Here is a 27,659-nt window from a genome sequence, read left to right as displayed (position 1 = left end):
CTGGAAAACCCACTTGAGAAGGCCGAGTCCTGTAGGTGGTGTCTCGCTTAGCCACAATGAAAAGCGAATTCATTATATTCACCACACAAAGTATAAAACCACGAGAACAAGAGAGGCACAGAGGGGAAACTAATTAATGTTCCATTTCTTTTAGTATTTAGACAGAACAGAGCTCTCTCCTAGAGAACTAAGAGCCCAGAGGATTGAGTCCCTCGGTAGGGATCCTGCCTCCCAGCTGCTAACTCTTGGCGGTTGCCAATAAGCAGATCTGAGATGCAAATTTCCAGGGGGTATTGGTGACTAATAAGATGGGAACAGAGACATTGCTAAATTTCAAAGCAAATCCAAATGAAAAAAAAAACAAAACAAAACAAAACAAATCATAAAATCAGCTTACCACCCTTTTTTCTTTTGTTTTCTGTGTCTTTAGCCGCCTTGTAGTGGTTGGGGTGCCATTTCAGCCACGGCGACATAGCTCCACACCTGTGTGCCACCCTTCATACCATGCATCCCCAGGGGCTTTGCGATGCAGACAGAGCAGGGTTGCAGGACAGGCCCAGCTCACACGTTCCTGAGACTAAGCCTTTAAGTAGAACTGCAACAACAAAAAACAAACAAAGAAACAAAAAATTAACACCAACTATAGCTGAAATCCCTGTTTACTACATAATCTGGAATTCCCAAACAATCCCATCCTTTTTCCTATATTTCTATTATTTATACATGAAATTGACTTGGTATCTCCTTAGCATTGTGATTTTATAAAAGCCTTCCTGGTTCATGAAGCAACTTAAAGGGATTCAGCATCTTAAGGAGTTAACTCGTAGAAGATGACATTCTTAATTGAACACATGTGCCTCAGACACTTTCAATAGATAACATTTCTGCAATTTATTAATCTAATTTACTAGTCATCACCCATTAAAACCGAGCCTCTTTAGGCTTGTTTGGCCAAATTTTGACATTAATTTTCTAGTACAATTTGATTGGCTTTGTTGAAGAAATTTCGATGACAAATGAGCTGAACACAAATAGTCTTTATTTAGTTATTTCTTGGTTCATGGGGGATGAAAAGCAATTATATACTAATTTTAACCTCCCTTTTTCTTACTGAGTGCTTAAATGAAACAACTGCATCCTACCATGATGGGAGGGTTAAGGCTTTGCCCTCTGACCACCTCTCAATAGAAACTCTTAACTGGAAGACCGAAAGCACACAGTAGACGTGCCTGTAGCTCTCTCTCCACAGTACAGTTGCTTATGTCCTGTTTCCTTTTTCTCCTCCTCTCTTCTCCTGATATGTATCCGCTTTAAAGTGCCAATCAATGGTAAGTTCCCCAACTCGCCCCTTGGAGAAGCTGCGGAGGGAGTGTGGGGGTGTGTGTCTTACCCGTAGACTTGAGGGAGCCAGTGTGCTGCCCTGTGCTGGCCTGCATGTTTGCTGTCGTAGAACATTCTGTGTGTGATGCGTTGGCCCACAGTATTTCGTTCGTTAAGCTTTCTGATCCCAAAGCATGCAAAGTGACTCATCAAAACATTATCCCCAAACCAGGTCCCCTCTTAGTTTTTCTCTCTCCTCTGATTTCTTGTCCCAAGTGCCCATCCACATTGCTAGCTTTATATGCCAAACCATTTTGTGCACTTTTCTTTTGCTCACAGAACATTTGTAGAGTTTATTTACTTCATTACACAAATTAATTAGCTGACGATTGGACGTGGACAAGCCTGGTTTTTGCACCAGGTCTTGAGGAAGTTTCGGATTGAAACTTCTACCAATTTTACCACTGAAATGCTGGAAGGCTCCTATCGACAAACTTCGCAGAAGCAATATCTCGTTTGGACTGCTTTGTAAGAGCAAAGATTCCCGCCTCATTCCGAGCAGTATTGCCGACCCCATTTAAACCTACGAACCTGTAGCCTATGATTTCTGGCTGAGCCATCCTAGGGTGGAGGGATGTCGGTAGCTAGCTTGTTAGCATCCCGTGATCCTGACTCAGCCTGCTGGCTCACCTTCCTTTTCTCCTTCATCTTCCTTTCTAGATGAGACCCACACAATGGCCAGCGACACCAGCAGCCTGGTGCAGTCTCACACGTACAAGAAGCGCGAGGCTACTGATGTGCCTTACCAGACAGGGCAGCTTCACCCGGCTATCCGTGTGGCAGACCTCCTCCAGCACATCACTCAGATGAAGTGTGCCGAGGGCTATGGCTTCAAGGAGGAGTATGAGGTGAGCCTGGGCTGTGTGCCACCTGACAGCATATTAAACAAGCTGCCTGGGTCCTAGACATCTCTAGGATCAGGCCCAGAGGAGGCATCCACAGGTGTTTTCCCAGCTGCTGGTGAATGTGTTCAGCGGGAAAGGAAAACCATTCCGCATTACATTTCCTCATGCAGAAGCGTGCATTGGCCACGGGCTATCTTTCCCCCTCCTCCTGCTCAATCATTTCTCTGATACCGAGTCCTACGTTAAATCCAAGTTCTGTAGCTGTCTCGGGAAGCACGTCTTCACTTAAGGCCACGGGTTGATCCAAACAGTGAAGTAAAGCTGTAAAGAGTAGACAGAAGTAACGAGGCGCTGTTGTCATGGCTGGAACTGCTCCCACAGTCTCATCATCCCAGAGCGCACGCTGCTGTCATATGTGCCCCAGGGGATACCTGCAAGGGGATTTTCTGGGACCATGATACCCTCCCGCCATATGTAAAATATATATATATATATGTAGATATATATGTATATCTACATATATATATATATATATGTACACACACACACACACACACACACATATATTTTGCAGGATTCTCCTCTTCCCCAGCTTTCATCATCAGCGGTTGTGCTAGAAACTCTTGAACCAGAGGGAACTTTCTCACCTCAGAAATTTTAACTCAAAATAGTACACTGTTCATGGAGCATGTATGCAGGCGTGGTGTGCAGATGTAGTATGTAGGTGTGGTGTGCAGGTGTGTGTAGGTGTGGTATGCAGGTGTGGTGTGCAGGTGTGTGTAGGTGTGGTGTGAAGCTGTGGTATGCAGGTGTGGTGTGCAGGTGTCATATGCAGGTATCGTGTGCAGATATCTTGTGCAGGGGTGGTATGTAGGTGTGTTGTGCAGATGTGGGTAGGTGTGGTTTGCAGGTGTGGTGTGTAGGGGTGGTATGTAGGTGTGTTGTGCAGATGTGTGTAGGTATGGTTTGCAGGTGTGGTGTGTAGGTGTGGTGTGCAGGTGTAGTATGTAGGTGTGGAGGGAGAAATAAGAAGATTGGGTTGCTTTTTCATGTTAGTAAAATAAGCTTGGGGTCATTGTTGAAGAACACAATTCCTTGCGATAGAAATAGAGCTACATGGGAGTGGGTTTCTCAGCCTTGGGATATGTTCTTCATCAATTCCTTGTCTGGAGAATCAGTTCATGTTTTAGAACCATCTAATCTGGAGTGTTGTGTCTTTATTAATTGTGCCCCTACTTACTGTATAGAGATTTTAACACTTGCACAGTGCCCAGACAGAGGTGGTTCCTCTCGTCTTTTTCAGTGTGTTGTCTACTTTAAGAAAGATAGGCCTCTATTTTACCGACTCTCGGGATATGGCTGGGTTCTGGTCTGCACAACACACTGCAGTTTCATAGACTAGCATCCAAGTCCCAGGTTCCAGCATTAGCACTGGGAAGCATTTTATGATTCAAGTGGTATGCACGACACACTGGGTGGAAAGTCATAGTGGTAAGGAGATAAGCTGACTTTTACAAACTTTGGCGTCAAATTTTAGAGGAGATAATGCGTGTGATTGATGATTTCATACTTTTTTCTTTTTTTAATTAAGAAAATTTTTTCATCATGATATTTTGATCATGCTTTTTCCCTCCCCCAGCTTCCCTCAGATCGTCCCTACACCCTCACTCAGCCAACTCTGTGCCCTTCCTTTCTCTCTTTCTTAAAAAAAAAAACACAAAACACAAAACAAATGTACACACAAAAATGGAAAACAAAATATATAAGCAAAAGAACAATAAAATAAAAAATCATCCAAACAAAGCAACACGAGACAAAAATGCCACTGAGTTTGTGTTGAGCAACTAATACTAGGCATAAGGCCTACCCTTAAATGTCCTCCGTAAGCGGTGTCAGTTACAGGAAATTTGGTTAGGAGTGGGAGCGCATGTCCACATCCCCCTTACAGCCCCGGGCCCACATCTGGCTTGAACCTGCGCAAGCCCCGTGCGTGCTACCGGTGTTTGTAGATTTGTATGTGTCTGGAAGACATAGTTTCCTTGCGGGGGCGTGCATCCCCTCTGGACTTAAAATCTTCTAACCTCCCCGATGAAGACATCCTGGCTAGGACCGAATGCTCCAACGTTTCTTACTCTCTGCATATCGTCCAGTAGTGGATCTCGGTGGTGGTTCCCTTCTCCTGGAGGAGGAAGCTTCTCTGATGATGGCAGAGCAAGGCACTGATCGATGAGTGCAGCAGAATGTCATTGCGAGTCATCTCACTGTGACAGCACTTAAGTGTTCATTTTTCCTCTAGGCCCATGGTGTGTGCAGTCTCAGGTTCTGGCCTACTCTCCCAGAGCCAGATGTGGGTTTCATTGCATGGAGTAGGCCTTAAGGCCAGAGAGATAGTGGTTACTCCCGCAACCCTGGGACTAGTTTTAGAGGATTGCAATCATCGTTTATCTCCTGGAGCCTGTGCAAAACAAGCAACGTTCTGGATCTCACTTCGGGTCATTCATGGTTCTTCTCTTCAGGCCCCAGTGTTGCTTTCCCTTAGGCTGAGCTCTCTGCCCAGCTTGATTATCAAAGATCCACCACACGCGGTACCAACAGCCGCTGAACCACAGCCGCCCTTAAGCATAGGCCCGTGGTCCAAAGCAAGTAGGCAGGCGTGCCCAGCCGAGCATTCACCACCCGGTACAGTGCCAGTGAGCCAAGACAAGACTGCAGAGCCACAGGAACCAATCACGACCCTGTCGCTGGCATTTTATTTCATTCCAGAACATTTTCTTATGAAGCTGTGCCTTATCGGCAGCTCCGAGATTCGCAGATTTCCCCTCAGCGGTTCAATGTATAATTCAGTGAAATTGACAGCCTTTGCCTATTGCTTCATGCACTTTTAAAGGGTAGCTTAGGAATTAATAGGATTAAGAGTAAGCCTTCCAAAAGCATTAATATCTTATGAAAGACAAAATTAGGTTATTGAGAAAATATAAGCCTAATGAATAGAAAGGATGTCTTAGTTCTAGCCAATTCTCTGCGTGCAGATATTGCTCAAATGTTTATTAAAGATGTTAATGTCAAAGAGATTAGTTATCGGCTCAGAAAACAATTCGTAAAATAGCTGAGTCCAATTTTTCATGGACTATTTAAAAATACCTTGTGACTTCTATAACCAACTACGGGCAATGCATATCTGAATGTATGCAAAATTATTTTTCACCCACATCTCCTGTAGACATTTGATCTGCAGGTGCACACTAGAGTATCTTGCACTCATTTTAAGCATCCTCTGATTGAAAGCTCATTAAGATTTTTTTAATACCTTAAAAAGTGCTGTTTGTTGATGTGTTTCAAAAAACAACAAAAACCTTCCTCTCTCATTTGAGCCATTCAGAGATCAAGGAAGATGGTTTTAAAGCAGATATGCTGAATCTCAAAATAAATAATAAATTAAAAAAAGAACAGAGAAAAGGAAATGTGAACATACTGTATATATATGAAAAGAAAGCAGAGGCAAAGGGGGGAGGAGCTACTAAGGAAGTACAAAATGGAAAATTCTGTTAGGAATAACCCCATCACCCAGTACCGCACCCCCTCCCGCCCCATCTGTCATTATAGATCATGCCAGCATTGGTCTGGAGCAATGGTAGATGAACCTGTGTGATTTTATGGGGGAGATATTTGCTAAGTAGCATCTCTCATGAGGCCTGAAGTCCTGGCCAGGACTCATTTTGTCTCTATCACCCAATTATGTCAGTTTTCTGGCCAAGTCTGTAGTGAGTGAAACCATTAAGAACTAATGAGAAGCCCTCCTCCACAAATATTCTTGCTCTGCTTTCCCTAACCCCAGTCAGTCTTCATCCTAGGGTGGACAAAGACAACCTTCAAATGGCTGCTTTTTAAATACAACTGGTGTGCTATGTCAACTCTACACCAGCTAGAGTCATCACAGAGAAAGGAACCTCCTTTAAGAAGATGCCTCTATAAGATTAGGCTGTGGGCAAACCTGTAGGGCATTTTCTTAAATAGTGGCTGATAGGGGAGGCCCAGCCATTGTGGGTGGTTCCATCCCTGGGCTGGTGGTCCTGGCTTCTACATGAAGGCAAGCTGAGCAAGCCATGAGGAGTAGCTTCAGGGCACCTGCATCAGCGCCTGCCTCCAGGATTCTGCCTGTTCAAGTTCCTGTCCTGACTTCCTGTCCATAATGAACAGTGCTATAGAAACATGAGATAGGAAACCCTCTTCTCCCCAAAGTGCTTTAGGTCACGGTGTTTGTCACAGCCATAGAGGACCTGACAAAGGGCAGCCACATTAGAGCTGTAACTGGATTTAGCCCGCCCACCCATGCCTTGAACTCTGTGTGTGTGTCCTAAGAATTTTGAGAGGTTGTCTAGCCTCTACAGTCCTCGGTTTCCTCACCCATACAATGAAGTTACTGCAGCAGCCTTATGAGGTGGTGTGAAGATTTAGTCACATAATACATCATAAGCACTAAGACTTTATCTAGCATACAGTAAACATTTGTTTGAAGTATTAGTGAGGTTAAGAAAAAAAAACACTTTAATAACAGAAATCCAAGAGAAATTTATGTTGCGTTCTTTATACAGAAATTGTATAGTAAATTATAGTAAGGCTGGAGAGATGGCTCAGTGGTTAAGAGCACCAGCTGCTCTTCCAGAGGTCCCAAGTTCAAAGTCTGCGTGGGACACAGGATGAATTCAAGGCCAGCTTGAAATAGAAAATATATATATATATATTTTGCCGGGCAGTGGTGGCGCACGCCTTTAATCCCAGCACTCGGAAGGCAGAGGCAGGTGGATCTCTGTGAGTTCGAGGCCAGCCTGGTCTACAAGAGCTAGTTCCAGGACAGGCTCTAGAAACTACAGGGAAACCCTGTCTTTAAAAACCAAATAAATAAATAAATAAATAAATAAATAAATAAATAAGGTTCAGTTCATTTCTGTCATTTTTAACATTTTTGTTGGCGTATTTTCATTTATATAGTGGTGCGAGATATTTTTATTCAAAAATAACTGTGCATTGACCGTACTTAACCCATGGCCTTTTCTTATCTCTCCCTCTCGCTAGCTCCTTTCATTTCTCATTTTCATGTATCTATGAAAGTAGAAACATGACCACCTGGAAAAATATAATATATATATTATACACATATATACATATTATATATACGTATGTGCACGTATACATATCATATATTATACGTATGTGTGTATATATACATATTCTATGTTGTACGCCTATGTGTGTATTTCTATATACACATATCTGAATGTATGTGTGTTGTACATATATATGATATATATTATACACATTTTATCTAGCCATGTCTTGGAAACAGCTAAGCTGATTCCTTAAGCCAGCTGTCGCGGACGGTGCAGCAATAAAGATGTCCGTGCCGGACCTCTGTAGTGTGCTGGCTTTGAGTCCTTCTGGTGTATTCTCGGGAGTGAGGTGATATAACAGGTTATACAGTGATTGTGCTTTTAGTTTTTTCAGACACCTCCAAGCAGATTTCCCCAGTGGCCAGGCGGGATGACATCCCACTGTATAGGAGCTTCCTTTCCCAGCATCCTCACCAGCTTGTTCTCAGGTGTGGCTTAGTGACAGCCATTCTGCTGTGGTGACATGAAACCTCTGGATAGTTTTCTTCCTCTTGTTTTCCTTTTGAAATTATTGTACAGTTACGTCCTTTCCTCCTTCTCTTTCCCCCCATGAACCCTTCGCATCTCACCCTCCTTTCTGTCTTTCGCAATCACGGCCTCTGTTTTCATCGTTGTTGCGTGCATCTATGTATTATACGTAGTCCTAAATATAACCTGCCCCGCTCGTATAATGCTATCCTATGTGTGTTTCCAGGGCTGACCATTTGGAGTTGGATCACTCATTGGTGTGTTCTTCCATGGGAAGACAGTCGTTCCCCCCACCCACCTTGGCATTCCTTCGTCGCCTGTAGATAGTTGTGTGGCGTTGGGGCCTTGTGGGTTCCCCCATGTGCTTTAGCACATCCATTGGAGCCGTCCTGTTCATGAGACTATGGGTGTAGTTGTTGACGTTACTCAGAGATACAACTCCACTGCAAACTCCCCGACTCTCTGGCTTTTGCCTTCCCTTCCCTACTCTTCTGCAGTGTTCCCTGAGCCTCGGGTGTGGGAGTTCATCGTGTAGATGCACCCATTGAGAATGGGCTCCCCAAGTCGGCATGTCAGCTGGTTATGGAGACCTCACTATAGTGTAATCGTCTCTGTCACTGCTTGCCTTTAAACATCAGAGAACCAAGTAAGTCAGGATGTGGCGCACTGAGGCAGCATGAGGTACTTTGCCGAAAGGTGGCAGTATATTTCGCCAAATCCATAAATGGCTTCCTCACCCCGTACCCATATTCTCAAAAATCCCTACTAAAATGTAACTTGAAAATAAAAATTTGTGGGATTGATTCTATGGATTAAGACTGTAAAATAAAAAAAGCATATTTTGAAATACATGCTATACCTCTTATTGCTAAAATAATGTTTTTATATCTAAGAAAAATCCTAAGTAATGATATTGATTATAGACAGTAGAACTCTCTTCTGAAAGAAAGGGGGAGTGAGGGAAAGAGAAAGTGGGTAGAGGGTCACATTACTGTCTTTGGCAAAGTAATATTTGGGGGGGGGGGGGTTGCCAGGATCCACAGGGGAACACTGCATTGCTCTACCCTCTGAAGGTCTAGTGTGGAGCTGGGTTGGAACTGCTGTGCATCTAATAGAAAACTGTATGACCCAGACAAATGTTCAGAGTCCTATGAAGGATGTGGGGACACCTCAGCCAAGAGTGACCTCTCTCTCTAAAGCCTGAGTGGGAATTTCCACAGGAAGTTGAAAGGGGGACATTCCAAGTAGACACAACGCAAGAGAACAGGGATATTCTGGAGTCACGACCCCGGTCCCCCTGCCTGAGCCATGGAGGTGTTAAATGACAAAAGTTCTAAGGTTTATGATCACAGGGGTTTGATGTGTCTTCACATGGGAGAGGTTTGGATGCCATGTTGTTCTGGAGGCTGTTGGAAGCAAACAGCGCTTCTGAAAGCAGGACTGTCTCTCCTGTGTAGAGATGGACACCTGTGTCATAGAAGCAGCTTGGTTTTTAAGTTTTTTCTCTGAGGCACACAGAAAGAACTAAAACTCCTGAAAGCAAATGAGAGAAAGGAAAATGTATTTTCTGAGAGAGAATTCCACATGTTCTAGAATGTGCGGCCTCCAAACCCACTGGAGCATAGAAGGCCTTCCATACCTAAGCATCTCCAGGGACAAAGATACAGAATCCTCAGCTGCTGCCCTGACTTCGTGTGCTTGGGCCGTCGGTCTTTCGTCTTTTCTCCAATTCACAAGGAAAACTCGGTCTTGTGCTTTGTTCAAGATTCTTGGAACAGTGGGTTTTCCCCTGCTCCTCTGTTCCAACCAGTTCTCTGTGCTTTCCAAGTCAACAATGTCTGAAAATTCCTAAGCCCAGGAAGGCTTCACGAGCAATCAAGTGGCCAAAAGAACTATGTTCAAACAAGAGGGAAATGTGCTATGGGGAGGTGGGCGGGACACAGAGGCACTCTCCGTGCAGGGTGTGTATTTGATTTGTTCTAACAAGATGGCCATATGGCACATCTCACCAGGGAGACCTAGTAAGTTGGCTCAAAAGAAAGCCAGACATGAGTCCCAATGAAAAAGGAAGCTTGCTCACTTGAACAAACGATGGTAGACTGTCAGCAGCAAGTGGCTCAGACCTCGGGAGAAAGGCCTCTGAAAGGGACAGGTTTGCTTATGTTGCCAGCTGAAATGGCCAGGTTCTTTCTTCAGAAAGCAAAGGCCAGTCTGTGCAGACCCTGAAGGGGAAGTCTGTAGGGTTCCCAGAAATTGAGAAAGGGTATGGCTGTACTCCGGGGGGAATGTTGTGGAGCTCACCTACCCAACGTAAAGACCTCAACTTGCAAGGGAAGTACGTCATGATCCTGCAGCCCCGCCTTGACCACATGGCCCCTGTACTAGACGTGGGTGCGCTTGGCCACTCACACTCCTTCCTGACGCGACACTGAGAGTCACAAGGTGTTCAGTACTGTGTTAGGGTGAAGCAAGCTTGGCCCTGTGCACTGGGGGGTGGCCTGCTCTCCCTCTGTACTGCCAAGGGCTTTGTTCGCTGAGTTATGTAACTAGTGCAGATTTCCTTTGAGGAGCCAAGCAATGTACTACTATTATATGCGTTGATGAATATGTACAATTTAGATAAAGAAATAGCCCTTCCAGGACATCCTGAGATGTTCATGTCTCTCTGAGGCAAGGAAGTTCATTTTTCTGTTGCTAGAGCTCAGACTTACGGGAAACGTAAGTAATTCTTTGCACCTTATTCAAAATAATGTGTTGGTACATCTCACAGTATTTAGGAAAACACTGGCAGATCACACTTATTTTCCTCAGACCCTTCTCTCCAGGGCACGAACCCTGGTTGCTACTTTTCTGACTGAACAAGAGGTTGTTCCTTTAGTCAGTCTAAGGTGGGGGGAGCTGAAAACAGAATATCAAAATCCCCAGGCTTACAGACAGCCACTGAGTATTTCTAAGGAATTTGGATTTTCTTCAAATGTGCCAGCTGCTCCATTTTAAATATTTGAGTTGCCTCTCTTTCTCCCTTTCTCTCTCCCCCCTATTTTCTAAGTAAAATCGTTGTATTTGTTAAAAAGCAAGCACAATATTTTGCATGATGACTTAGCAGCCTATAAAAAGAATTATCATTAAAATGTCTCCCTACCCTCTAACATAGGCCTGGCTTTTCTTTGCTTGTCTCCCTGCTTGCTTAGGAAGGCCAGTAGATCAGCCTGTGTCCCCTGCAGAGATAAAGCCTGAATTCTGGCCTTCACATGCCGCAGGTTGGGGGGCATAGGCCCTGGGGTTCTTAGAAGGCCCAGCACCAGACACCTGGCCCAGGCCTCCTGGGGTTGACTGACTAGGTAAAGCGCCCCACACACCAACACAGCGCCTTTGTTGGGTTCTTGCAGAGACTGGAGCAGGTAGAAGGCAAAGCAGGGTATGTGACTCAGCTACCAGAACCCCTTCACTCAGGACTGCTCACCATCCCTAGTGGCAGCGCCTCCGCTCCCCTCCAGCCCACGCACCTCTCAGATGTGCCTTTCAGTCCCCATTTCATGTGCTCCAGTACCAGCTGAGTCCATTAATTGCCACAATCCGAGCAGGTTGTTTCCTGTCCCACCGGATGCTAAACACACAAAACAAAACCATTGAAATCTCGGCATGGAGAGTGGGGGTGGGGGTCGCTGGCAGGGCCCGTCAGTACTTTAGGAACTGCCACAGCTGCGCCTCCCGTGGCGGAAGCAGCCAAGTGATTTTTGACGTGTTCTTTTCTGTAATGACTGTGCCGATGGTAAGCCAGGCCCATAAGGAAATGAGAAACATTTCTCTCCGAAATTTTGAGATTGCCTCCAGCTCTTTGGGAAAGTTCGTTGTACGTGTGTTTGCAGATACTTTCTTGTTAGATAGAAAAAAAAAAAATCTGTTTTCTGCTTCCTGCTTGTGGTTCAGTTTGTGAGCTCTCAGCTGTTGCATTCGCCATGCCTGTCTGCCGCCACATGCCCCTGCTGTGATGGTAATGGACTCTTTATCTTTCTGGAACGGAAGCCCAAATAAATATTTTCTGCTATTAAAAAAAAAAATCTGCTTTCTTTCCATGTTATGTATCTGTGTTGAGTTGTGCATGTATGCATGTGTGCCTGTGCGTGTGCGTTTGCATGTGTGTGCACACGCGCGTGCACATGGGAGGCCAGAGGACACCCTGCTCTATCACACTTCACGTTTCTCCTTTGGGACAGGGTCTCACTCGAAACCTTGAATGAGGCTGGCAGCCAGCCACCCTCCATGATCCTCCTCTCTCCACCCCCTCCCCCGCTGCCACATGGCTGGTTACAGGTGTGTGCACAGCCACACTCTGCTTGATATGTGGGTCCTCAGGACTTGAACCCAGGTCCTCATGCTTGCTCAGCAAGTGCCCTTACCTACTGAGCCCTCTCCCCAGCCCCATGATTTTAAGAAAGGCAGTGGAGAGAACCGGTTTCGTTGTGTGTGCTTGGTTTCGTTTTTAATCAAGGAACTGTGTGCAAGTGTGTGTTTGATTTATTGCCTGTTGCTCGCCTTGCTTTCAGAGTCTCTGGTTTCAGCTGATTTTAACTTCAGTTCCTTGAGCCCTGGCTTCTGCTGACGTCATGCAGGAGCTCCAACTTGAGGGGATTAGGTTAGACGTTGTCATTTCCCGGGGCTTTGTCCTTGCTCTCTGATGATAGTTCATGGCAGATAACATTTCTTGATTTCTGTGAAGCACGTCTAGGCAACTGTCTGGTTTCCATCCGGACGCCGCTTCTCGCAATTTTCTTTCGCTTACCCGGGAGAAGTTAAGCGATTTTCCCACTTGTTAGCGTGCTTTTAGTGTCAGATGCCATTAGCCACAAGTGTTTTCAAGGCCATGGCCCTGGAGGGGCTGTCAGTGTGCCTTGTGTCCCGGCATCCGTTAGACCACAGGGCTTTCTTGCATCCTTCATGTCTTTGATTAACTTGATGGTGTCACAACCCACTCACAAGGTCACGGCTGCCTGGTCCTACTTTCCCTCCACACCAGCAGGTCAAAGTCCTAATAGCTTTGCTCCTCACCGTTTTTCGGTCTATCTCCTCCTGATCCCACAGCATATCCCTCATCACTTAAGTGGGTCAAAGGGTCCCCCCATTTAGTACTCTACATTTGTTCTCTCCTGCCCTGTGGCCAGTTTTTCACTGTGAGACATTTATGGCCTTCCACTTGACTAATGTTTGAAAACCTATTGACTCTTTCAGAAACCAGGAAGCAGTGTAGCATCCTTGGCCCCTCCAGATGTGCATTCTGCTCTGGTTTTAACTTTGGTTTCAACCTCAGCTGCTTCCCGCTAGTTTCCTTTGCCCAGCTCTGCAATTCCTCTCACCCCAGCACGCCTGTGACTCTGGGCTGTGCCCCATGTGTGGCCTGCAGAGCGTGACTTCCGGATTCTTTGCTCTACAGCTCTCTTCAGACCGAGCTCAGTGAGCCCCATCCCCAGTCTTCCTGGTCTCCCCATAAGAAAAAAGTTTCTCTACAACCCCAAGCTTTGTATTTTAACAATAGTAAACAGTTTAATAATTGGTAGCAATATACTATGTGGTACTTGATTTACTCTATGATCTATGACAAGTATGAAATACTTCTACCTGATTTATTGAATTCTATGTATTTAAACACATTTACTGTATCTTGGGGGAAAAGATAAAGATGGGTAACTGTCGGATATTACAGAGTACAGAGAGGAGTTTATTTGGAGTCTTGCAGTTCAGGGATGTAGTCTCAGATAGCTCTAAACTAAAGTTCCTAAGCAGACTGACAGTAGGAACTTTATGAGGCTCACAGGGTATTGAGAAAGGACAGGGGCTACATGAAGAATAGAAAATACAGAAAGTCCCGGGCAGTGGTGGTGCACGCCTTTAGTCCCAGCACTCGGGAGTCAGAGGCAGGAGGATCTCTGTGAGTTTGAGGCCAGCCTGGTCTACCAGAGCTAGTGCCAGGACATGCTCAAAAGAAAATACAGAAAGTCTAAACAGATTGCAGATGTCCACAAAACAGGAGTCTCTCTGTATCCTCCAGACCCAGTGTGAACTCAGTGCAGATGTCTGTGCTCGGCGATGCAGGGCCCAGAGTCTAGGCCGCAGCTGATGTGTATGAGCCCTGCCTGTTAATGGCCTCAAGGCTCCAACTTGGAATCTCTTTCAATGTTACTTTTGCCTAAAACTTTCCTTGATTTTTCTCAACTGTTAAAATGATACGGACTTGGAGTTTGGGGAATATAACTCAATTGGTGGAATGGCTGCCTAACCTGCATTCCTCTGAGCTCCAGTACCATGTAAATCAGGTGTTACAATACGTGGCTGTGACCCAACACCAAGACATGGAAGCAGGAGGCTCAGAAACCCAGGGCCATCCTTGTCTACATCGGGAGTCCAGGGCCATCCTTGTCTACGTAGGGAGTCCACTGCAGGCCTCATACATCAGATCCCTAAGCCCTGCGTGTGTTACAGCCCTGTCATACGTCTAGAAGTTGGGATTATTTTTAGCCCTCAGTGGCAGCCAGTATTATAGCTCTTGGCCCTAAAAATTCAGTTCTTCCTGTATCCAGGGCTTGCTGGTCATTTCGTCTGGTTCTCTGCAGCATTTTAGCCTTCTTCAGTCTTGGCTCTCTGCTGTTTCTCGCCAACTCTGTCTCCTTTCATCCACCCCTCACCACCATGTCCTGGCCAGTCAGCTCTCAAACTGCTCAAATGGTGCCACTTCAACTGTCAAGCAGCTGACTGCCTGGCCACGGTTAGTCGGGCCTGCCAGCCACTCAGCCGTGGCCACCACTGCCTCTGTCCACTCAGCCGTAGCCACCACCGCCTCTGTCCACTCAGCCGTGACCACCACCGCCTCTGTCCACTCAGCCGTGGCCACCACCGCCTCTGTCCACTCAGCCGTGGCCACCACCGCCTCTGTCCACTCAGCCGTGGCCACCACCGCCTCTGTCCACTCAGCCGTGACCACCACCGCCTCTGTCCACTCAGCCGTGGCTACCACTGCCTCTGTCCACTCAGCCGTGGCTACCACTGCCTCTGTCCACTCAGCCGTGGCAACTACTGCCTCTGTCCACTCAGCCGTGGCTACCACTGCCTCTGTCCACTCAGCCGTGGCTACCACTGCCTCTGTCCACTCAGCCGTGGCTACCACTGCCTCTGTCCACTCAGCCGTGGCTACCACTGCCTCTGTCCACTCAGCCGTGGCAACTACTGCCTCTGTCCACTCAGCTGTGACTACCACTGCCTCTGTCCACTCAGCCGTGGCTACCACTGCCTCTGTCCACTCAGCTGTGGCAACTACTGCCTCTGTCATCACTGCTACTCTGCTATCTCTGCTGCTGCTTTCTTGGTGGAACCAGCTCAGCACACAGTGCTGCCAGGAGGAGAGAAGAGACTAACCTCATTGGAACTTCTGTTGCAATACAGGAAGGTGTCTCCAGCCAGCTCACCAAGTAAAACTGGACAGCCTGCTTATATACACAGAGTGGAGTGTTTGGACCAATCCTAACATACTTTGTTGGCACCCAATCACAGCCCATGGAAGCTTGTGTGTGAATCAGTCACAGCCTTGCTTCTTTAGAGGCGATTTCAGAGACCCCCTCTGCTAGGCCACTAGATGGGGTGCTCCCACTCTGTCCAAGGTCTACATGTTTGAGAGGTCATCATCTAGAGTCTAGTACACACTCTTTCAAACCACCTCGCCTGGGGCTACACCTTCAGAAGTCCGGACAATCAGTTGTCATCCTCATGACGCTTTCTCCGGGTGTCCACGGAGTGTTCAGAGTGGCTGGTACTGATACAAGGATACTATGGCTCACTTTCAGACTGATAATCCCTTTGCTCGTCGCATCCAGAGGAACCAGAGCATCCAAGTGCCACTATCTAGGGGCCACACTGCCCCATCCTCAAAATATTTGTTTATTTATAGGGAAAAGAACATCAGAAATGACTATTTTTTTTCAATAAGAACTTAAAATTAACCCAGAGTGATTTTTTAAAAGCGTTTGAAGGGTACTTAAGATACTTTCCCCAGGATCCCAGGAAGAGATGGGTGCTAGACCTGGCGCTCAAGGCCCGTATCTGCAGAGATTGAGTGATTTTAAAGGATTGGGGTTGAAGTGTTCAGCCTCAACCACCAGCTCTAGGAGAAGGGAGCAGGGGGTAGCTGGAGACAGCATGCGTGAAAACAAATGACCAACACGATTTGATGAGCTTCTGGGTAGCTGAAGACGTGGAGGTATCACCTGAGCTCATTACCCCCCTCCACATTCCCCGTGTATCTCTTCATCTGGCTGTTCATTTCTAGCCTCTGTAACATCCTTTATCATAACAAATGAGCAAATGTTACTCTGACCCATCCCTGGGGAGGAGGGGAGCATGTCTTAGGAACTATACCTCGTAGTCAGTTGGTAGATTGGAGGATAGATGACAAACTGCTCTTATTGACTGACATCTGTACGGTGAATAGTCTTGGAAGAATGACAACATACAGGATCTAGCGCTTATGTTCGGGTGGAGAGCACACAGTTGGTGTCCTTTGGAGAACTGCTTGGTGTGGACAGAACTGCATATCTGGGCATATACAGAAGTGTTCTGTGCTGTGTTAAGTGTAACTAGTGAACAACCTGGGTTTTCCTAGTCCCTAGTAGAAGCAATACAGAATTATTTTATGTGTGACTTTAGTTGAGGTCACCATGTAACTGCTCAAAGGAAACTCCATCGCCATGTACAGTTTGAAACCTCCTACAGGGAATCTGAATCATGCAAGCATTTCACAATATAAAAGGTTTGGAACACAGACCTCTCATAGGTCTTTCTTGGCTCCTGAGATGATGATGATAACGTTGATGTGTCCAATACATACTAATTATGAGCACTGTAGAAAGACATACCGTGATAAATGCCCCACCCACCATGCTACTGTATTGTGATTAGAATTGTAAAACTCCCCCCAGCCATACCTTTATCACTGTGAACTCTCAAGTTCTTGTTCTTCCCAATACGCTGCAAAACTCCCTTACCCAATGCCTTGCTTATGCAGACCTAAGGAAATCAACTTTGTGTTTTATTGATTTGACGTGTGGCTTTGTGGCAGGAGAGGTGTTTACCCTGTCTGTGGTTTGGGTTGATTGGTACAGCACTCCTGAGATGGTAGGGATTGACCAAGTCACTCATGGTATATTTCAGCATCTCTGAGCAGCAAGCACTTCCCATGAATCTTGCCCATGATGCCAGGCCATGCCAGCTACTCCGCTAGAGTGGTTTTCCATTGTCTGAGAAATTCAGAAAAACTGTTCTGAAGATATCAGCGAGCTTGGCTTATCTGAAGTGACCAGTTACAAACTCAAATCAAGTCATGGCTTTTGAGAAACATAAATTCTCTGGGTTACAGCCATCCTACCCCAGAGAGAAAAAAGAAAGGAGAAGAGGGAATAATAAACTGGAGTTAAATGTGAAAGCCTAAGATTTTCTGGAAGATTCTCTCTCTAAGTTGGGTATTTTTTCAGCAGTATGATAGTGACAGCCTTGTCAAATGACTCTCTGGTTCCAAGGAACCATCACACAGTGCATAAGCTTTGACATGATTTAAAATAGAGCCGATTGACACATAAGTTCTGTCTTTTCAAAAAGCAATACTATATAAAAGACAGACAGTAGACTAAGAATCAGAAGACATAGGTTCCAGTTACTTTCTGCCAACTGAAATTCAATCATGGAGCAAATCTCTCAGCGTCTATGAAGCAATTAATCCAGTAAGAGCCAGGTACCCTGAGCACCAGTGATGCTTTTGGTGGTATGGTGGCATCTGCATCACCGGAGCCCCAGTGTGGTCAATACAATCTCATAGACAAGAGGTTTACCATAGGTAGCACTGATTGGCTACCTGTGTGGTGACATGTGCCGACATGGACCTTGGGTGTACGTAGACTTCCATGCCGTCTTCTGTGGACCCTTCTTTGATTCTCTAGGCCCAGTTTTTATTTTATCCAGTTTCTTAATGTGCTAGTTTCCCTCCCGGTGTCTCTTGTCTCTTATTTTAACCTCCTCTTGCTCTCATGTCTGACCTCTCCCCTACCCCCCAGACTCCAAGAATGCTGAGTTGTGATCATGTCATACTTGTGGTAGCATGTTATTACGTACCACCCCTGCAGTGTGTGAAATGTGGCTGTGATTATGGCTCTATTAACTGTGTTTCTAAACTCCACTAACTCAGCCTTCAAGGATGAATAATGTGGATGTGTGGATGAAGCATTTGGAATTAATTTGTTCCACATTTTAAATTGTGGAAATTCAATGTCAGACACATGATTCATCAGGACCACAGTAAAGGTAGATTAGACCTCATGGCGTTTTTGACCTGTCAGTCCCCCAAAAGGAGAGCGGGGCTTCCTGATTCTTCCAGCTCCTCCTGCTGTGTGTCTTGAAATAGAGTAGTTGTATACCTGTGACTGAGATATGAAAAACATAGAAATTATCCACGTTACTCATTGTACTATGGATTTTAAAGATGTCTTCATTTCCTTTATCTTCTACTATTGCCCTTTGGGGAGACATGGAAAACGTTTTATCCATTTACATCAGGGAAATTATACAAGAGATACTGAAAATTATAATGTATTCAGCATTAATTATAAATATGTAACATATGTTTTATATGTATTGTATTTATATGCTTTAGGTAATTACGCATTTGAGTTCCCTGCCAATTTTATGGCCAAAATATTTTACTTGGCTGATTACTAAGTATATTTTAAGCTTACTTCTTGAAACATGAAGTGAATATACTATAAATCCAATTAACATGATTAATTTGCCGAAAGAGACTGCCTGCTTTTATTTCTTTCCCTTGTTTTAATGATGAAAAACAGTTGCAAGAATCCAAAATAACTTAATTTGTTTTTAATGCTTTCTAAGCCAAATTTTATAGTTATTTTCCTTTATAAGCAAAACACAATCTTTGAAACATATTTAGGATATAGCAGAAAAAGAAAGTTTAACATCACAGTTTCTAGCAGGCCTTTAATATAATAAGGCACTTGGATCTTAAGTTTCAAACCTTGTTTTTCCTACTTACCTTAAAAGTTTCCTTATCTTTGTCATGAACAGCACTATAAGTAATTTTTTTGAACTAACTGACGTTATTTTCTGAAGATATTTTCTACAGGCAGAGTAGAGGATGAAATTATTCAGGTTTACATTATATTGACAGGTTGCTTTCATGAAAGCTTAAACCAATTCACATTTCCTTCACCATCCCATTTAAATGTGTTCCAGAATTCACTATCACTAAAGTTAGCGTTCATCTTTCTTTTATTGTGTGCCTCGTTGATGGGCTGAAAATGTGTCCCTCGTTAGTGTGCCTTCTGAACACACATCATGTCTTCCTGTTTACAGCAAATGGGAGTTTCCCTTGGTGAATTGTCCATAATCTTTGCTGCCTTTTCTGATGGAGGAGGGTCATCTGTCTATGTGTTACTTTCATTGGTTAATAAAGAAACTGCCTTGGCCCTTTAATAGGACAGAAAATTAGGTAGGTGGAGTAGACAGAACAGAATTGTGGGAGAAAGAAAGCAGAATCAGGCAGACGCCTCAGGCAGTCGCCATAGCTCTCCTCTCCGAGATGGGTGCAGGTTAAGATCTTTCCTGGTAAGCTACCACCTCGTGGTGCTACACAGATTACTAAATGTGGGTTAAAGCAAGATGTGAGAATTAGCCAGTAAGAGGCTGAAACTAATGGGCCAGACAGTGTTTAAATGAATACAGTTTCTGTGTAATTATTTTTGGTAAAGCTCGCCAGGTGGCGGGAAGCAGCCAGCCGCTTCTATCCTTCTACACTTTTCCAGGGAGGGTCTCATAGGGTGTATGATCTTTTATGTGGCCTCCTGTGTTCCTTTCCTGTAGAAATATGTAAGAAATCTTCAGCCTGTGTGTTTCTGTGATGTTAATATCACTTTGTCTATCAGAAATATGGTAGATTTTAGCCACACAGCCTCATGAAAAAATCTGGTACAATTTTGTTGGAATTGAAGGGGATTGACCTATAAAACTTAGGAAACTCGGTTTCTACCTATTAATATGTTTAATTTCTTCATTTATTTGGAATGTCTCTAGCTTTCTCAGTAAAGTTTCAAAATATTCATGATAAACTCCGGTATATGTCTTATTTATGAATGCATTTTGCTTTTTATACCTCCTTATTGAAAATATATTTTTCTCATAAATATATCAAAATATATAGTTTCCCCTCCCTCTCTTCCTCCCAGCTCCTCTCTATCTTCCCTCCCATCTGAATTCATCCCCATTCTCTCTCTTATAAGATAGCACAGGCAGCTAAGGGTTAATTCTAAAATAAAATAAAATTTAAGATAACAAAACAAAATTAACATCAGAGTTGGACCAAATAGGAGACCAAAAAAAGACACAAGAAACAGAGACCCACTTGTTCACACACTCAGGAAACCCATACAAACCCAAACCTGGGAGCCATAGGATATCCACAAAGGCCTTGTGTAGACATGCGCACGCCCGTGTACACTGCCTCTGTCTCTGTGAGTGCAGAGAATCTGTGATCATGTTGATTTAGAGGGCCTTGTATTCGTGGTACCCTCCATCCCTTTTACTCCTATTTCTTCCCCCTCTTCTTGGGGGTTCCCTGAGCCCTAAGGGGATGGGTTTAATAGATCCGTCCCTTTTAGGGCTGAGTGTTCCAAGTCTCTCACTCTCCACATAGTCTAGCTATGGGTCTCTGTATCTGTTTCCATATGGTGTAGGAGGAAGCTTCTCTGATGGCAGCCAAGCAAGACACTGATCTATGAGTATGCAAAACATCAGTAGGAGTCGTTTTATTGCTACTTTAAAAAAAATCCCATAATAGTTTGGGTTTTTGGGGCTGGAGAGATGGCTCAGAGGTTAAGAGCATTGCCTGTTCTTCCAAAGGTCCTGAGTTCAATTCCCAGCAACCACATGGTGGCTCACAACCATCTGTAATGGGGTCTGGTGCCCTCTTCTGGCCTACAGGCATACACACAGACAGAATATTGTATACATAATAAGTAAATAAATATTTAAAAAAATAGTTTGGGTTTTCCCTAGGTCCCTGGACTATCTATTCTGTTTGCGGTCACCCGAGCCGTGTCAGGTATGGGTTCCATCCCATGGAGTGGGCCTTAAGTCAAATCAGATACTTGGTTGGTTACTCCTACAAGCTTATTGGCACCATTGCCCTAGTATATCTTACGGGCAAGACACCATTGTAGATCAAATGGTTTGTGGCTGGCTTGGCATTTAAGTTTTTCTTTTGGTAGAAAGAAAAGAGTATATTCCTGTACCAAAGACACTAGAACACAGGGGTGGAGGTTCTGTGTAGGCAACAGCTAGACTTCTCCATGTTTAATGAGTTGTGTAGGTGTTGTCTACAGCAATGAGGCCTTGCCGTCAGTTTGTGGAGAACAGCCCATGTTCTCAGCAACAGCCTGGGTTATTTGGGTGTTCCCCATGGTTCCCCTTTGACCAACAACTCAATTAGATGTAACCCAATCCCAGTACTGGAAGCTTCTCTTGGTGACAAAAGATGGTCAATTGGGGGCTCTCTGTCCCCCAATATTTGGTGATTTTGTTTATATTGTCTTCATATGCATATATATTTTGGAAAGCTTCTATGTATTAGATTTACATACTACTTCTCCAATGGCCCTTAATTTTAGCTGTCTTTTCCCATATTCCCACCCTTAGCCCCAATATCATCCATAACTATCTATTCTGTTTTTCTTACCTAATGAAATCTAACGGTCTCAGCTAGTCTCTTACTCGGTACCTACCCCTCTGTGGTTCTATGCACTGCCGCTTGGTTATCATTGATTATCAGCTAATGTCCACATATAAGCAAATACATATTATCTTTCTGTATCTGGGTTATCTTACACAGGATATTTTTTTCTTGTGAGTTTCCATTCATTGTGTTAATGTGCCATATTTCCTCTATCCATTCTTCTGTTGAAGGACATCTAGGTTATATCCAATTTCTGGCTGTTGATAATAGAGCAGAAATGAACATGGTTGAACATGTGTCTCTGTGATAGGATGAAGAATCCCTTATATGCCCAAGAGTGGTGTACTTGGATTTTGAGGTAGACGCCCATCTTCCCGCAGAACCACCACACTGATGTCCACAGTGACTGTGCAAAGCTTGCACCCCCACTAGCAATGAAGGAGTGTTTCCCTTATTCTACATCCTTGCCAGTATGAGATGTTATATTATTGATCTTGGGCATTACAATGAGTATAAAGTGAAATATCAAAGTAGTTTTAATTTTTATTTGCCTGAAGGCTAAGGATGTTGAACATTTCTTTCTCAGCCATTTGAGTTTCCTATTTTGAGAATTCTCTGTTCAGATCTGTACCCCATTTTTAATTGGGCCATTTGTTTTCTTGATACTCAGGGTTTTTTTGAGTTCTTTATATATTTTGAATATTAGCCCTATATCAGATACATAGTTCTTAAAATACCTTTTTCCAGCCTGTAGGCTGACACTTTGTCCAAACAGCGGTGTCTTTTGCTGTGCAGAGCCTTTCAATTTCATGATGTCTCAATTATTGTTCATGGAGCCTGTGTTAACAGTGTTCTGATCAGAAAGTCTTTTCCTGTGCCAATGAATTTAAGGCTGCTCCAACTCTCCCTTCTATCAGGCTCAGTGAATCAGACCTTGTGTTGAGATCTTTGATCCATCTGTATTTGAGTTTTGTGCAGGGTGATTAGTATGGACCAGTTTGCAATCTTCTACATGCAGCCGTCCAGTTTGATCAGCACCATTTGTTGAAGGTGCTGTCTTTTCTCTAGCATGTACTTCTGCTTTCTTTATCAAAAATCAGGTGTCCAGAGGTGTGTGGACCTATTGGACTTACATCTGAGTCTTCAATTAAATTCCATTGATCAACATGTTTTTGTGTCAAGACCATGCTGTTTGCCTTACTATTTCTCAGCAGTACAACTTTAAATCTGGGATACTCCACCTCCTGCAATTCTCTTCTTATCCAGACTTGTTTTAGCTATCCAGAAGTTTAGGCACTTCCATATGAAACTGAAAACTGTTGTTAAAAGGTCTGTGAAATTGTGTTTGCATTTTGAGAGAGATTACATTGAGTCTGTAGGTTGCTTTTGGTAGGATTGCCATTTTTACTATGTTAATCCTACCATTTCCTGAGCGTGGGAAATCTTTTGATATCTTCTTCAGTTTCTTTCTCTAATGTCTTAAAGATTTTGTCAGATAAGTCTTTCACTTTGGTTAGAGTTACCCCCAAGATATTTTGTATTACTTGAGGCTATTGTGAAGTATTGTTTCCCTGATATCTTTCGTTGGTCATTGTATATAGGAGGTTATTGAGTTTTCTGAGTTAATTTCAAGTCTAGTTACTTTGTTAAAAATGTTTATCAGCTGTAGGAGTTCCGGTAGTATTCTTAGGGTCACTCACTATTTTCCATCTGCAACAAAAGGTGCTTTCACTTACTCCTTTCCATTTTGTATCCCCTGATCTTTATGTATTTTATTGCTCTAGCTGAGACTTCAAGTGATATATGGAATAGGTGCGGATAGAGTGGGCAGCCTTGTATGGTTCCTGATTTTAGCAGAATTGCTTTGAATTCCACGCCATTTAACTTGTTGTTGGCTATGGATTTGCTATAAACTGCCTTTGTCGTATTGACTGATAGACCTAAGCTCTCTGGGACTTTTATCATGAAGTTGTGTTAGGTTTTGTCGATGGCCTTTTCTGCATCTAATGAGATGATCATGTGTGGTTTTTTTTTTCCAGTTTGTTTATATGGTAGATTACGTTTATTAATTTGCATATGTTGAACTCTCCTTATATCTCTGGGATGAAGCCTCATGCATCATGGTGGATGATCTTTTGGATGTGTTCTTGGATTTGGCTCGCAAGTATTTTGTTGATAATTTTTGCATCTATGTTCATAAAGGAAATTGGTCTGTAATTGTCTTTCTTTGTTGGGTCTTTATGTGATTAGCTTATCAGGGTCACTGTGATTTCATAAAATAAATTTGTCAGTGTTTCTTCTGTTTTAATGTAATGGATTAATTTGAGAAATACTATCACTAACTCTTCTTTGAACACCCATTGAATTCTGTGCTAAAACCATCTGGCCCTGAGCTTTTTTAGGTGTTATAGGAATATTTAAATGGCTTATCTGATTTAACTTTGGTTAGTGGTATGTATATATAGAAAATCATTCATTTATTTTAGATTTTTCAATTTGATGGATTACAAGTTTTTAATATATGTTCTTAACGATTCTCTGGATTTTCTTGATGTCTATATTTATGTCTCCCTTTTCATTTTATTTTTGTTGATTTGGACATTATTACTTTACCTTTTAATTAATTTGGATAAGAGTTTGTCAGTCTTACTGATTTTCTCAAAGAACCAATTCTTTGTTTCATTGATTCTTTGAATTGTTTTTGTTTGTTTCTGTCTGATTGTTTCTATTTGATTATCTATTTGTTTGTTTTTACTTGATTAACCCCTGAGTTTGATTATTTATTGCTCTCTACTCCTTTGGGGTATAATTTCTTCTTTTTGTTCTAGAGCTTTAAGATATACGGTTAGGTTATTAATATGAGATCTCTCAATATATTTTTTACATGGGCCCTTAGTGCTATGAACTTGTTTCATAGAACTACCTTCATTGTGTCCCATAAGTTTGAGTACATTGTATATTCATTTTCAATTCTGTAAAGGCTTTAATTTCTTTATTAATTTCTATCTTGACTTATTATTCATTAAGTAGTGAGTTGTTCAGTTTCCATGAGTTTATAAGCCTTTTGTTGTTTTTGGTTTTGATTCACGTTGGCCAGAAATGATGCAAGGCGTTATTGCAAATTTTCTTGTATCTGTTGAGACTTGCTATGTGTCCAAGTTAGTGATCAATTTTGGAGAAAGTTCCATGAAGTGATAAGAAGAAGGTATATTTTTTGTGTTTGGGTAAAATGTTCTGTACGTATCCATTAGTCATTTGGTTTGTGATGTCAGTTAGCTTAGCATTTCTGTATGGTTTTCTCTGGATTACCTGTCTATTGGCAACTATCGATGTATGAGAATCAATATGTGATTTAAGCTATATCAGTGTTACTTTTATTAATGTGGGTACCCTTGTGTTTGGTGCATGATGTCAAGAATTGCAATGTCATCTTAGTGATTTTTCCTCTGGTAAGTATTAATGTCCTTCCCTGTCTCTCTGATTAGTTTTGGTTTGAAGTCTATTTTGTGAGATATTAAAATGTCTGCACCAGCTTGCTTCTTAGGGCAATTTGTTTGGAATATCTTTTTCCATCCTTTTGCCCTTAGGTGATGTCTATTCTTGATGTTAAGGTGTGTTTCTTGGATGCAGCAGAGGGATAGATCCTGTTTTCTCATTCATTCCTTTAGTCTGTGTCTTGTTATTGAAGAATTGATACCATTTATGTTGCAAGATATCATTGAGCAGTGTTTGTTGATTTCTGTTATTTTGGTGGTGGTGGATGGGTGTGGTGATGGTGATGTGTGTGTGTGTGTGTGTGTGTGTGTGTGTTTATGTGTGTGTTTCACCTCTTTTTATTTGCGGGTCTGAGATTATTTATTCATTGTATTCTCTTGGGACTGTTTAGTGTCTTTGGGATGGAGATTTCTTTCCAGTACCTTCTGGATTTGTACATAGATTGGTTAAATTTAGCTTTATCATGGAGTGTATTGTTTTCTCCATTTTCTTATTGTGTTTAATGGTTTTTCTGGGTATAGTAATCTGAATCAGCATCTGTGGTCTTTTAGAGTCTGTAGAAGATCTGTCCAGGTGTAGGAGGAGAACACTTGTTCATTCCCAGCCGCCTAGACCCGAAATAATCACATAGAAACTGTATTAATTAGAACACTGTGTGACCAATCACTTAGGCACATTACTAGCTGCCTCTTATATCTTAATTTAACCCATCTCTATTAATCTGTGCATCACCGCAAGGTTGTGGCCTACTGACAAGGTTCCAGTATACTCCCACCGGTGTATTTCTCCTTTCGCGGTTACATGGCATCTCTCTGACTCTGCCTTCTCTCCTCTTCTATCTGATTGAATTCATGCCTTGCCCTACCTATTCTGCACTGCAATAGGCCCAAAGCAGCTTCTTTATTAACCAATGGCATTTACAACGTACAGAGGGAAATCCCACATTATCTGGCCCTCGTGGCTCTTAGAGTCTCTATTAAGAAGTCTGATGTTATTCTAATGGGTCTACTTTTATATGTTAGTTAGTCCTTTTCCTTTTAATAGTCTTTGTTCTGCACATTTAGTGTTTTGATTATAATGTTTCAAGGGGACTTTTCTTTTCTAGTCTAGTCTATTTGGTGTTCTGTATGCTTCTTATATTTTAATAGAAATCTCCTTCTTTAGGTTAAGGAAATTTTCTTCTATGATTGTTTTGAAAATTTTCTGTGCCTTTGACCTAGGTTTCTTCTTCTTCCTCCATATTTTGTCTTTAGTTTTGGTTTTGGTTTTGGTTTTTTCGAGACAGGGTTTCTCTGTGGCTGTCCTGGAACTAGCTCTTGTAGACCAGGCTGGCCTCGAACTCACAGAGAACCTCCAGACTCTGCCTCCCAAGTGCTGGGATTAAAGACATGTGACACCACAGATCAGTTTATTCCGATTATTCTTAGATATCCCATATCCCCAGATTTCCTAGATGTCTTGTGGCAGGATTTCTTTTTAGATTTAATGTTGCGGTATCAATTTCTTCTATTGTGTCTTCGATTGCTGAGATTGTCTCTTCCATCCCTTGTATTCTGTTGGTGAGGTTTGCCTCTGAGGTTCCTGTTGAAGTTCCTAAATTTTTCATTTCCAGATTTTCCTCAGTTTGGGTTTTCTTTGTTGATTCTAGTTCCACTCTCATGCCTTGAACTGTTTTATTTCCTTCTGTTGTTTGTTTATGCTCTCAGCTTTCTTTAAGCGTTTTATTCGTTCCTTCTTTAAGGGCCTCTATCATATACAGAAAGGCTATTTTTAAGGTGTTTCTCTTGTGCTTCAGTATGTTGTAGTAATCAGACCTGCTCTGTTGGGTTGCTAGACTATGGAGGAAACTATTACCATGGTTGTTATTATACTTTTAAACTGGTGTCTACACATCTGGGTTCGGGGGATGGTAATTCTATGTGCTGATACCTGGTCTTATCTTCGCTGGGTGGGTGTTGTGTTCCTTGGTTCCTGTTGGTCTCTCTGGCTCTTAAGAGACTAGGCTGGCTATTAGGATATGGTTGCCTGTTAGGAGATTCTTCTGGGATCCAGATAGGTGTGCCTCCTGCTTCCCTGACCAACATAGCCTGTGGGTTCCCAGGAACATCATGTATGCTGGGGTGGGGGTTATTATGGCAATGGGTCTTTTTGAAGTTGCCTTTTACTTTTTTGTGGGTTTATATGGTGGATACGCTCATACTTTATCACATGGTACCAAGCCCTAATGTGTAAAGTTAAATGTGTCTTTGCCTCATTTGTTTGCACAGATAAGTAGAAGGATGGATGGATGGATGGATGGATGGATGGATGGATGGATGGATGGATGGATGGATGGGTGGGTGGGTGGGTGGGTGGGTGGGTGGGTGGATGGATGCATGGATGGATGGGTGTATGGATGGATGGATGGGTAGATGGATGGGTGGATGGATGGAGAGATGACAGATGGATAGATAAAGATAGATGGATAGATTCATAGATGAATGATTGATATATTAGATGCATGTATGTAAATACAAGCATGTTTAT

General features: G+C 43.1%; 1 protein-coding gene across 1 annotated transcript in view; it reads left to right on the top strand.

The window, feature by feature from the left end:
• Ptprm (protein tyrosine phosphatase receptor type M) overlaps positions 1 to 27,659 on the top strand; it is a 670,047-nt gene that overhangs the window by 534,122 nt on the left and 108,266 nt on the right. The window contains exon 17 of the mRNA XM_038315433.1: positions 2,041 to 2,228. Within this exon, the coding sequence (XP_038171361.1) occupies positions 2,041 to 2,228 (188 nt within the window). The remainder of the gene's footprint in view (positions 1 to 2,040; positions 2,229 to 27,659) is intronic.

Source organism: Arvicola amphibius, chromosome 18 (genome assembly GCF_903992535.2).
Source record: "Arvicola amphibius chromosome 18, mArvAmp1.2, whole genome shotgun sequence".
In the NCBI taxonomy this organism is placed as follows: Eukaryota; Metazoa; Chordata; class Mammalia; order Rodentia; family Cricetidae; genus Arvicola; species Arvicola amphibius.
This window is presented reverse-complemented; position numbering and strand designations above follow the sequence as displayed.